Source organism: Humulus lupulus, chromosome 2, assembly GCF_963169125.1.
Source record: "Humulus lupulus chromosome 2, drHumLupu1.1, whole genome shotgun sequence".
NCBI classification, from domain to species: domain Eukaryota; kingdom Viridiplantae; phylum Streptophyta; class Magnoliopsida; order Rosales; family Cannabaceae; genus Humulus; species Humulus lupulus.
This window is the reverse complement of record NC_084794.1, coordinates 142,135,887-142,147,957: the sequence shown is the minus strand read 5'-3', so window position 1 is coordinate 142,147,957 and position 12,071 is coordinate 142,135,887. Positions and strand designations below refer to the sequence as shown.

At 34.4% G+C, this 12,071-nt stretch overlaps 2 protein-coding genes across 4 annotated transcripts; both read right to left on the bottom strand.

Moving 5' to 3' along the window:
* Positions 1 to 6,371: 6,371 nt before the first annotated feature.
* LOC133814802 (mRNA export factor GLE1-like) lies at positions 6,372 to 7,937 on the bottom strand. Its single transcript, XM_062247715.1, has 6 exons — positions 7,849 to 7,937; positions 7,520 to 7,691; positions 7,160 to 7,352; positions 6,809 to 6,918; positions 6,571 to 6,657; positions 6,372 to 6,428 (listed from the first exon to the last, which is right to left on the bottom strand). Exons 1-6 carry the CDS (start codon positions 7,935 to 7,937, stop codon positions 6,372 to 6,374), a joined length of 708 nt encoding a protein of 235 aa, XP_062103699.1.
* LOC133816333 (uncharacterized) lies at positions 7,891 to 11,562 on the bottom strand. 3 transcript variants are annotated; one of them, XM_062248883.1, is made up of 3 exons: positions 11,409 to 11,562; positions 8,271 to 8,391; positions 7,891 to 8,028 (listed from the first exon to the last, which is right to left on the bottom strand). In XM_062248883.1, exons 1-3 carry the CDS (start codon positions 11,480 to 11,482, stop codon positions 7,948 to 7,950), a joined length of 276 nt encoding a protein of 91 aa, XP_062104867.1. In that variant the 5' UTR covers positions 11,483 to 11,562; the 3' UTR covers positions 7,891 to 7,947. The 3 variants fall into 3 exon arrangements, with proteins under 3 accessions (XP_062104867.1, XP_062104865.1, XP_062104866.1); XM_062248881.1 differs by lacking the exon at positions 11,409 to 11,562 and adding an exon at positions 8,608 to 8,735; XM_062248882.1 differs by lacking the exon at positions 11,409 to 11,562 and adding an exon at positions 8,608 to 8,735 and having other exon boundaries at positions 8,277 to 8,391.
* Between the last annotated feature and the right edge of the window lie 509 nt (positions 11,563 to 12,071).

Below are 12,071 nucleotides of genomic sequence, written 5' to 3'. Positions count from 1 at the left end.
TGAGTTCTTGGATGTGTTCCCTGAGGACTTACCGGGGTCGTCGCCGCACCGAGAGATCGAGTTCATCATTTAGTTAGTGCTGGGTACAAAACCAGTGTTGAGGGCACCATATAAAATGGCTTCGGCAGAGTTGAAAGAGTCGAAGGTACATTTACATGAGTAATTAGACCTGGGATTTATTAGACCTATCTTCTCACCATGGGGTGCTCCAATTTTGTTTGTGAAGAAGAAGGATGGGACCCTGAGGATGTGCATATACTATAGGGAGTTGAACAAGTTGACTATCAATAACAAGTACCCACTACCGAGGATATACAACTTGTTGGATCAGTTGTAGGGTAAGACATTATTCTTGAAGATTGATCTTCGATCTAGTTATCACCAGTTGAGGATCAAGGACAAGGATATCCCGAAGATGGACTTTCGCACGAGGTACGGGCATTGTGAGTTCTTGGTCATGTCATTTGGATTGAACAATGCCCTAACATCATTTATGGATCTGATGAACAGGGTGTCCAAGGATTTTTTGGATCAATTCATGATTCTCTTCATCGACGACATCCTAGTTTACTCACGTTTAGATGCAAAACATGAGCAACATCTTCGATTGGTATTGCAGAGGTTAAGGGAGCATTAGTTAAATGCTAAGTTTAAGAAGTGCGAGTTTTGGCTGTCGGAGGTGACATTCCATGGTCATATTGTTAGTGGAGACGGGATTAAGGTAGATCCGGCAAAGGTTGAAGAAGTTAGAGATTGGTTGAGGCCAAGGAATGGCTCGGAAGTTAGAAGCTTCCTTGGCTTAGTGGGATATTACAGGCGATTTGTGGAAGGGTATTTGAAGATTGCCACACCATTGAATGAGTTGATGCGGAAGAATCTATAGTTCTCATGGTCATAAAAATGAGAGGGTAGTTTCCATGAACTGAAGCGATGATTGATTACTGCTCTGCTGCTGAGTCTTTCTTCAGATGGGGACAAATTCGTGGTGTATTGCGACACATCAAGACTCGGGTTAGGATGTGTGTTGATACAAAGTGGGAAGGTTATTTCCTATGCATTGTGGCAGTTGAAGGAATATGAGCAACGGTACCGTACCCTTGATTTGGAGCTAGCAACGGTGGTATTCGCACTGAAAGTGTGGTGACACTATTTGTATGGAGAAAAGAGAGAGATATACACCGATCACAAGAGTTTGAAGTATTTATTCACTTAGAAGGATCTAAATATGAGACAGAGACATTGGCTAGAGTTGGTAAAGGATTATGACTGTGAGATCCTTTATCACCCAGGGAAAGCCCATATAGTGGCAGATGCTTTGAGTCGGAGGGGCCCAACACAGTTGTTTAGTTTGAAGCAGATATCGAAGGAATTGGCAGAAGATATGACCAGAGAAAGGATAGAATTGGTAGTGAGCTTGTTGGCCAATATTACATTGTAGTCCACCCACTTGGAGAGAATAAAAGAGGGGTAGATGAGTTATACACAGTTGAAGGTGATTAAAGGGGATGCCCTAGCTAAAGTAGCTAAGGATTATTCCATTTTGGAGATGGGTTTGCTGAGATATAAGGATCATACCTGTGTTATGATTAACATGGGTATCAGACGAGAGATTCTTGATGAATCTCATACCACACCATAATCATTAGATCCAGGCACCACGAAAATGTATCAGGATCTATGGTTGTTGTACAGGCGGCCTGGGATGAAGAAGGACGTGGTCAATTACGTAGAGAAGTGTTTAACATGTCAACAGGTGAAGGCTGAACACTAGCACCCAACGGGGTTGTTACAGCCTTTAGGTATTCTCGAATGGAAGTGGGAAGATATTACCATGGACTTTGTAGGAGTCTTGCCCAGGACGGTGGGGCAACATGACGCAGTATGGGTGATAGTTGACAGATATACCAAGTCAGCTCACATTCTACTAGTGAGGACAAGCTATATTGTGGACAAGTATGCAGAGTTGTATGTGAGGGAGATCGTACATCTCCATGGGGTTCCAAAGTCTATAGTATCGGACCAAGTTCCCATATTTACTTCCAAATTTTGGGGTAGTTTATAGAAGGCTATGGGGACTGAGTTGAACTTCAGTACAACCTTTCATCTATAGACAGGCGGGAAGTCTAAGAGGACAATTCAAATATTGGAGGACATGCTTAGAGCATGTGTGCTAGACTTCAAGGGGTCTTGGAATAAGTACCTCCCGTTGATTGATTTTTCTTACAATAACAGTTATCAGTCAATAATTGGAGTAGCTTTGTACGAGATGCTGTATGGAAGGAAGTGTAGGTCGCCCATTCATTGGGATGAGATGGGGGAAGGAATATTTGGGGCCAGGGATGGTTCAGGACCACGCATTTCTGCGGGTTTTGCCATTGCACGGAGAAAGGAGATTTTGGAAGGAGGGCAAGCTGAGCCCTAGATTCGTAGCACCTTTTGAGATCCTGGAGAGGATCGGGTAGGTAGCCTATGGATTTGCGTTGCTCGCTTCGTTATCAAGAGTTCACGATGTGTTTCACATCTCAATGCTTCGGGAGTATGTGTCAGATACGATCCATGTGTTGGGATGTGAGGATCTGGAGCTACAGACAAACTTGTCTTATGAGGCGTCACCAGTGCAGATCCTATCAGAAAGGACAAGGTTTTAAGGAACAAAACGATTCCTCTAGTCAAAGTATTATGGAGGAATAGCAAGGTCGAGGAAGAGACTTGGGAACTAGAGTAGGTTATGCGGGACCAACATCCCGAGTTATTTAGGTAAATTTTGAGGATGAAATTTTCAGTAGGAGGGGATAGTTGTAACGCCCCACATTGCTAATAAGGCTTAGTGCATTGATTAGTGTGCCGAGAGGGCATAATATGATATATATGTGTGGAATTAATTTGTAATGACCCAACTATTTCTAAGACCTTGGACCATTAAAACTACTATACATAGCTACTATTTTGTAAAACATACATAACTTTATTTAAAACCCCAAAATAAATATTGTGCAAAATACAAAGTAAAATGTAAAATATAAAATACAGTATGGGTACCCATTGTTTAATATATAAAAACATAAACCATAAACTTAAATCAATTGTTTAAAAACTACGTGTGGAATTACAAAATATATATAATTCAAAAGACTTAAAAATAACGTCATCCTCGATCGCCACGCAGTCCATCCAATCCATTCATCCTCAACACACAAGCCAAGCTGTCATGAATCTTTCCGCCTTCCATCATCATTTTCTTGCATCAAGCTAAAAATAAAGGAATGAGCCTAATGCCCAGCAAGGAAAATCTGCTAATAACATATATCATAAAACATATGATTATAACATAAACATATACTATAAAACATATGACTATAAAACATATATCATATAGGACTACAATATTAATGGCCATTAACTCATTTACATGGCACGTGATAACCCATCTAGGTCCTCTGTCTACTAATTGAGGTAGGGTAAATCATAACTCTAAACCATGAAAATGATAAAAATTCTTGGGGCTTGCTATCTAAGCAAGTCATATGCCCAAGCGACTACAAAACATAATCTTGGGGCTTGTTATCTAAACAAGTCATATACCCAAGAACTATAAAACATAGTTATACATATACATATTATAGCATAAAACATATCATAACATAAACATATAAACACATATAATCTATCCTATTTTCCTTACCAAAAACTGGGATATTTGAGAACAAGAACGGGATTTGAACACTCCTAAAAACCAACAGCATAACCATGAGTATTTCTAAAAAATTAAGATGAAAAGAGAACTAAACCATCCAAGTAGAAACTTACTGAAAAGAACCTTAAGTTTCAAGAAACTTAAATACCTAACCAAGAATCATAAACAAGAGTTAGGATCTGGAAAGAAAATAAAAGAAAACTAAAGAACCATAAAGAACTGAAGTTACAGATAAGAATACCTTGAATGATCTTATGAATTGATCTAAACATCGATACCGAAATCTCACTATATCTCACTTCCCAAGTGTTTAGAAAAGCTTAGAATGATAAAGTTTTTAACCTAAAACCCAAGTGTTTCTCTCTATAGTAACCTTAGCAACTTGGAGGCTCTGAACAAATGCTTGAAGAATAAAGAAAATGGCTGAGTACTAGGTCCTATTTATAGAGTCCAAGGAGAGAAACTAACCCTTTTTAATTCGAAAAAATAAATGAATATAAAATGAAAAAGATTTAAATTTTTGTTCAATAGACACCCAGAACTCGGTAAAATTCGTTCAAAGGCAGGTCCAAGTGGTTAAGGTTATTTTTACATTTAAAACCACAAACTTCCAAAAATGTGCTTTGGAGCGGATATAACAGCCCCTATAGGCGATATATCGTCTCCCCCATATTCACGAGCCCCGTTCGTTCGTTCGTGCAAAATCGACGTATTTTCTGTATCTTCCGTAGGCAATATATCGGCCCCTATAGCTGTGATATATCGACATACGTTGATATATCAAACACGTATTTGCACTTTTTTAGCATATTTTGAATTGATTAAACAACTTTGATTGAGTCAAAACGTGATCCTAACAGTTTCTGGATGGTTCTAGAGCTTCTAGATCTTTCTTTTAATTAATCTATTCATAAAAAATACTTAAATCCTTAATAAACATGATTATGACAAGTGTCAAATTCTTAATAATTCTATCTAAATCTTACGTCACTACAAGAAAAAATAGTATTCATAACACTTAAAAACTGCTAACCGGGAGTATTGATAACGCTTCTGAAAATGCTAACATAGCCCCTGTTATTAAAAGTCCTGTCTTTTCTATAACAGTATTCGAATGTTATCTTCGATGTTATCTTAAACTATTCAATAACACATTTTTAGTTGCTATAATATTCAAATAATAACATTTAGTTAGAGTATTTGGTTATAAATTTGAAGTTTAATCTTATACTTTTTGCATAACACTTTTCAACTGTTACATTTGATTATTTTGATAGCATTTTTAGTTTGTTATATTATATAAATCATAACAATTTATTACGCTTATAATATGTTTCTAAATCATAACATATTAAGGTTTTTTATTGGGATAATGATACTTATAAGTTTTTTTTTTAATTAAAAGATTTTCATTATTGTATTTTGATAAAAAAAAAAATCAAAATTAATCATAAAATATAATTCTCAATAGATTGATAAACCATAAGTATTACATTAAACAATAACTAATTCAAACTCTGAATGTGTCTATTCCATGAGATCTTAGTTCTAACTTAAGTTTGAAAGCATAACATAATAAAGTTTTATAATCTTGAACAATTTTTACTTCAAAAATGAAAAACAAAAAATTACAAGATACACAAAAGTAAACCATGCATGAAACTTGCTCCATCCTTCAATTCATCATCCTTTGTGCACTTGTCTTTGTTGTGAGTCCATTTTTTGTGCACTTGTCATATACCTGTTTCCCTTTCTTCCACAGGTCCATGTGTAATCCCCTTTGCAATAAAGTCAGTTGTAGTCCACAAAAGGCCTATTGCTGTCAAGCTTATGTTAAGCTCCGTCTTTAGAGCACTATAAGCTCCAGTCACATCTACACACCTGTAATATTCGAGTGTAATAATGGAATCACACCAGCAATTAATTAAAGTGGTAATTCTAGGGCTTTTATATAAAAAAAAATAGAACCAAATTGCCTTGTATTAATTAAAAATGCATGAAAGTTGTAATTCTAGGTTTCTATGTTGGAAGTAATGAAATTATAAGATTTTATCAGTCAATCCAAGTATAGGTGTCAGTGTGTGCCTATGCATGTGTGTAATCGGTCACTTGATATATTATGTCACTGCACAATATAGTATCTGATAAAACTGGAAGATTAGAACTTATTAAAGTGGTAGCTATAGTCATCCATGTTGCATTAATGAAATTATTAGATCTTATTAAATATATCTGTATTATACTTTCAAAAGCATCAATCAAGCAATCAAAGAATATGTACTATTATCTGATAGAAGTGTCAAACGTAAGCATGAAAAATCATAGACAACCTATGACTTCAATACAGTAATGTGTATAAAAAGGAAGAATGAAAAGGCTAATAAAAGCAGACATTACATTTATAGGCTAATAAAAGGCTAACTTTAAAAAGTTAGTAATATAAGTTTACCTCTAAAACATGCAAAATAATCTTTAAAGACCCAACACGTGCATCCACACTCTCAGTAGAGAAATATAGAACCCTTGACGAAGAAATGACAGCACATTCAAGTGATCTCATTTATGTAAGTGTGGTTTGATTGGTTTCCATCTTAGAGACAGAATGTATCAATGATAAGAAATTTGAATTCTTATTTCACTAGTTAAACAACCACAAACTCTTAGGAAGACAGAGTTCTCACATTCTATGATATCCCTTTGGGTCTGGTTGACAAGTCCTGGAAGTGATCTGAACCTAAAACAACACATATGGATTGATCTAATGCATCTAGTGCCATCTAACACTTTCTTAAAGATCATAAATTTTCACCTAAAATATTATAGATATATATAAAAACATATATCCTACTAAACAAACAGTAAGTTACACGATTTACCTGAGAATTTAAAGAGAAAAGAATACTGAAGTCGCTGTACTGGCCAGAGGATTCCCTCAATAACTTTTTCACACCAGTAGAAACCTCCTGTCAAGATAAACTAAAGCTTAATATACTTAAACAATTAAACTCTATAATAATGCAGCAAGAAAATCCTAAACAAAAATACTAGTTTCTAGTTACCAAATAGAGATTAACAATTTTCAAATAAATATGAATTACAATATAGAGAGCAAACCTTATTTACATTCAATCCTAATGCCTTGTTTCCTTCATCCAAGTCTTCCAACTTTTTTAATCTTTCACGCTCCAACTTTAGTGCAGCTTCTGCAGCTTTAGTAATGTCACCTACCACCAATAGCCCCTTTCACGCATCAGATAACAGAAAAATTCTTAAAAGAGTACAGAGAACATGAGTAAACTGAAAAAAACAGAGGGGAATACAGTGGAGTGTCAAAAATGAACTATTTCCAAAACGTAGCTGATCTTTGTGAAAACTAGGGCTAAACTAGATTTTTAGATAAAAGGGAAAATGATTATATCTATATATCAGTACAAGGTTGCTATATTTGCCTGGTAGCCAAATTACCTGCTGATGCTGAATTTATTGGTTTTTCAAATTCAGATTCCTTGGTTTTGGCTTTAGTTTGCAATCCTAAAGCTTCCTTCTGAACAGCAGCCTGACTTGATGCTTCATTGGCCTCCCTTTCAGCAGCCTCTTTTTCTTCTCTTCTCTGAGCTTCCATTGCAGCCCTATTTGCTTCTTCAGCTCTGAGTTTTGCCTGCATCAGAAAATACTTTTATTACTAACAACAGCATAAAACCAAGATAATATACCAAAGCGCATTAAGATTATATCAGAAGAATATGTGAGAATAATAGAGGACTGTGACAACCATCTTTAGAAATCTACCAAAAGAAATGAATAATCTGGGCAAAGTCAACAAACCTCAACTTCTACTTTGGCTTTTTCTTGGCGGAGTTTTTCTTCCAGGAGATCTTTCTCTTTTCTTTTGGCCCCTTCATAAGCCGCATCACTTATTATTTTCCTTTCTTCTATCTGGGACCTGAGTTCATGGTCCCTTTGGATAGCAGTCAAGTGATTATCAAGTGCTTCGACACTACAGATGATGACCCAAAAATTAGAAAACAGAAAGTCCAAATCTGACTTAAACAATAAAAAGAAGAAGGAGATGAGAAATCATTAAAATTCCAGGGAAAAAAAATATCAAAAGCATGAGCACTTCAATGAGGGGAGGCAAAAAAAAAAAACAATACAGCATTATTAACAAAGGAATTGCAGTCTCACATTTTTCATTGATATTGGGTATCAAGCATCCTCTCATTTTCACGCCTTGCTTCTCCATACTTATTAACTCAAAGAAATGCAGAAGAAACCTTTTCATTTTCACTCATCAGATCTGACTCTATTGTAAAAATTTTGTTCCTAATCTCCTCCTGTTTATTGAGCCAATTAATATTGTCATGCACCAAGTATGGAATTCTACGACCACAATAAGAAGAAAAATTTGCAGGGAAACCTTGGAGCTCGAGCATGTAGCCAAGGTATGAGATACGCTCTTCAAGAGATATGTGCCCTAGTTATTCATAATACTAATTGAATAATTAAACATTTTGCAACAAAAATTATGCACAAATTCTACATTAGACGAAACATCATCCACTAGATAGCTACAGACCTTGACCCCAAGCTGATGTTCACTGGTTAGCTCCATCAAACCTCCTTCCACCAATCCTGTTTCTTCCATCAAGTATGGCTGAATTTCAAGTGCTGACTCATTCTCAGAGTCGTCATCATCACTAAGAGATAAATCAAGAAAATACAAAGTATTAATAGAAACTAGCGAGATCTCTAACAATTAATGCGATATCACATACCATAGAAATATCATAGAAGTTTGTCATGAATACACAACAGCTGAATAAAGCTTTTGATGACAGAATAGGGATGCAAAAATTGGATTGATAAATGGAATATAAGTAAAGGAAAACAATCAAGGCCAGTTAAATGCATACCTAACATAAAGGTCGTTAAAATTAAACCTATTAGCAGAAAGGGAGCTTCTATCTTGAGCTTCCTCATATGCATTGTCAATGTCATCCACCTCATCATCAAGAACACGCATTACAAATGGCCTAGAACGTCTTTCTACGCTCTTCACATTTGAAAGTTGACTATACAAAATTTACAGCTGAACGCTTAGTTAAACAGAAAAACACATATGCACCAAGTAGTTATCTAAATCACACACGTACATACACACACCCTTTCCCCACTCGAACCCCACCTAATTAACACACTAGACCAGATATCAATTCTATCAATTTCTTGTAGTAAATTAATCAAACAGTTTCAAGGCAAATGAATGAAACAAAGTAAGTTATAGAAAAAATTATGGATTGTCCAATACTAAAAAATATAACTTATCTTTCCAAAAAGGTCCTGCCCTAGGAATAAAACAAAAATATTTCAAACTTAATAAAAGAATATTTTTTGTGGTAGTTCTAAAACACAGAATGAAAATAGAAACATAAAAACTTGGGGTTGAGAAACTAAATATAATGATAATGGAAAAATAGTAGCCCTACAGAGCATTCAAATTTAAAAACCATCAGGATCAAAGCTCAACAACAATGATAATCACTGCATAGAATATATTTATGCACACATAATCTGTCTATAATTTGTTCATTATTCAGCTCAATGATATAAATGTTGGGGTTTTATGCCCTAATTAAAACCCAAATTCTTTGTAATCTCATTTGATTATCAATAAAAGAATAGAAATCATTTTTTGACTTGGTCAATCACTTTGCTCACATGTTTTATTTTCATGATTATTTGTTTAAAATAAACTTCTATTAAATCCCAAGCATATAGCTAATCTTATTTATAGTGACGTAATCACAGTGGAATATAAATATGATTATATGTTCAAAATTAAGTTAGTCCTAAGATTAGTCAGTGCACCAAATTTACACTGACTTGCCAATCTACGATATGATCTACTTACACATTACAGTGTTATGTTCTTTCCAGAACATTAGCAAAGTAGATAAGATCGGATGTATTTGTTACATCGGACAGGACCGATATTGACAGTTGATAAGATAAGTAAACATACCGTTATTATCTATTCTAGTTATATCATATAGTTGACCATAGGTCAATTCATTCTCAATTCTGAGTGGTTAGTATTCTAACTGATTGTATTATTTGAGTTCTTTGACTTGTTCGTTACCAGCTTACCCTACGGACTAGCCCATACTTACATCTTGGGAACTCGGTAGTATAATTGAGTGGGAGTGTTAATCATAGATATGAACATCTATAGCTTCTGATGAAGAAGTGAAACGATGGTTTCGTTTTAGTTTGGTTCAAGGTGTTAAATGATAGGGATCTCATTTCAGTAATTAAATTAGTTTACTGAAATATCATTTACAAGGAACTAAGTGTTTTAAGGATAAAATACAATGAGGGGTAAAACGGTATTTTAGTCCCATCTCATTGTAGACCGTCTATAGAGGATTGAGTGACAATTATGGTTGTAACAATGGATAATTAATAGCGTATCTATATTTGTTATAGAGCGTTCTATGAATTCAAGAGTGCAATTCCGAGTCTATAGTGGAGTCACGAGGAATTAATAAGTTAGTAAATTTATTTGTTAGATTTATGATAACTTATTGGAGCTTGATTTCATAGGCCCATGGTCCCCATTGTACCTTGGATAAAATCATCTAGATAGTCTCAATTAATTGATTTAATCATCAATTAGAATTATCAAAGTTGACCAGGTCAATTTTGGATAGTTTCACAGAGTTGTGTAATTTTGAAAAGAAAAGAGAAATTATGGCAGATTTATTAATTAAGATAAATTGGTATCTAAATTAATAAATAAGTTTAAATCAAGGTTCAAATTATAAATAATTAATTTGATAAAGGATTTAAATAATTATTTAATTAATTAAATCAATAGAAAATAATACATGCCTTGATTTTAAGTCCAATGGGCTTATAATCAAATGGGAAATTTCACGGGCCTATAGCCCATGATAATTTCGACCTAGGGCTTCAAAATGGCTGTTATTTTATTGATTTTTTAATTAAATTAAATGGCCTAATTGAGTCTATAAAAGGAATGCTTAGAGAGAAGATTTTAGAGACGACAGATAAGTCATAAGTCAGATTTTCTGATAGTTTTATATTTTCTCTAAACACAAGTCCTTTTCTAAGCCACTTTGTTATTTTCTCTTCTTCTCTCTATATCTATCTCATGTGTTGAGAATTGCCCACACTAGTCTAGGTGGTTCTAAGGATACATTGGAAGATCGTGAAGAAAATAGAAGATCGGTTCAGTTTCTTGATAATACTCTGGGACAGAGAGGATACAAGAGTTAGAGAAACTGAAGGAAGGACTCTTAATTCCGGTGCGTATACTGTAAGTATTATATTATTTGTTTCTCTTTGAATTCAATTTTAGAAACATGTTTTAGGCTATCTCGTATTAATTTGTTTAATATTAGATATACATGAAAATAAATAAAGATCATGTATAAGATTTTTCTAACAATAAACACCTTATAAAACTTCAAAAGAATTTAAAATATATTAGATTAATGTTTTCCATTATTGTAAATGCATTATTCGCCTAGTTTTCCATTATGTACTAGTGCATTCCATTCATCAACAACAACCATATACTTCACACTAGTTAAAACAGAACATTTCACAAATGACAAATATGGAATAGAATATAGAAATAAGTTGAGACAACTGCAGTTATATAAATATATATATAGAGAGAGAAAGAGACCTTTTCTGAACTATGAGGCCTTGAAAGTGAGTATCAAAATCTGAAATTCCAGAGCTTAACTGGTCAGAATCCATTGATGCTTCTGCTGCTTCAGCAACGCCCAAAAGCTTTAAACACTCATTCCAACACTCAGCACCCCTCCATAGAAGCTTAGCTACAAGACCATAATACCCAAGATCATTAACATCTTACGTTAACATCTCTGAAAAATAAAATAGAGAAAGATAAGCAGCAAATATAAAACTGCATGCTAACAAGAATGAAACTATTCTCATAAGAAATCTAATCCAATAATTGAACGAACTTGGTTGGCTCAAGTTGTTAAAAGACATTGAGAGAATACAATAGCAGATTCCCAAAACACACCCACAAATAATTAAATGTCATACTCAAACAAAAACTGAAACACTAATGATATACATTTTCCTTTAAAGAAAAACTTACCTGCAAGCAGCGTACGTATCTCTTCGTATAGCCTAAATCATTCACCAACAACACCTCCAAAGTTTTCGTCAATTGGCAAGCTGATGCCACAAACCTAACATACAATTAGCCCCATTTAAATCCAGTCAGGACATTTAAAGTCAAGTCAAATCATTAAAGTCATAATGCATAGGAGTCGTAACAAATTGAACACCAATGATCCAAACAAATATGTGACCC

What these genes read in the sequence shown, in the direction of transcription:
- LOC133814802 (XM_062247715.1), bottom strand. Translation starts at nt 7,937, where the DNA reads ATGGAGAAGCAAGGCGTGAAAATGAGAGGATGCTTGATACCCAATATC. An exon ending in AAGCCAAAGTAGAAGTTGAG is followed by an intron (nt 7,353 to 7,519) that starts GTTTGTTGACTT and finishes TTTCTGATGCAG; the next exon opens with GCAAAACTCAGAGCTGAAGA. An exon ending in TAGGATTGAATGTAAATAAG is followed by an intron (nt 6,658 to 6,808) that starts GTTTGCTCTCTA and finishes TTATCTTGACAG; the next exon opens with GAGGTTTCTACTGGTGTGAA.
- LOC133816333 (XM_062248881.1), bottom strand. Translation starts at nt 8,717, where the DNA reads ATGCGTGTTCTTGATGATGAGGTGGATGACATTGACAATGCATATGAG. An exon ending in TTTAACGACCTTTATGTTAG is followed by an intron (nt 8,392 to 8,607) that starts GTATGCATTTAA and finishes TTTATCTCTTAG; the next exon opens with TGATGATGACGACTCTGAGA. An exon ending in AACATCAGCTTGGGGTCAAG is followed by an intron (nt 8,029 to 8,270) that starts GTCTGTAGCTAT and finishes CTCAATAAACAG; the next exon opens with GAGGAGATTAGGAACAAAAT.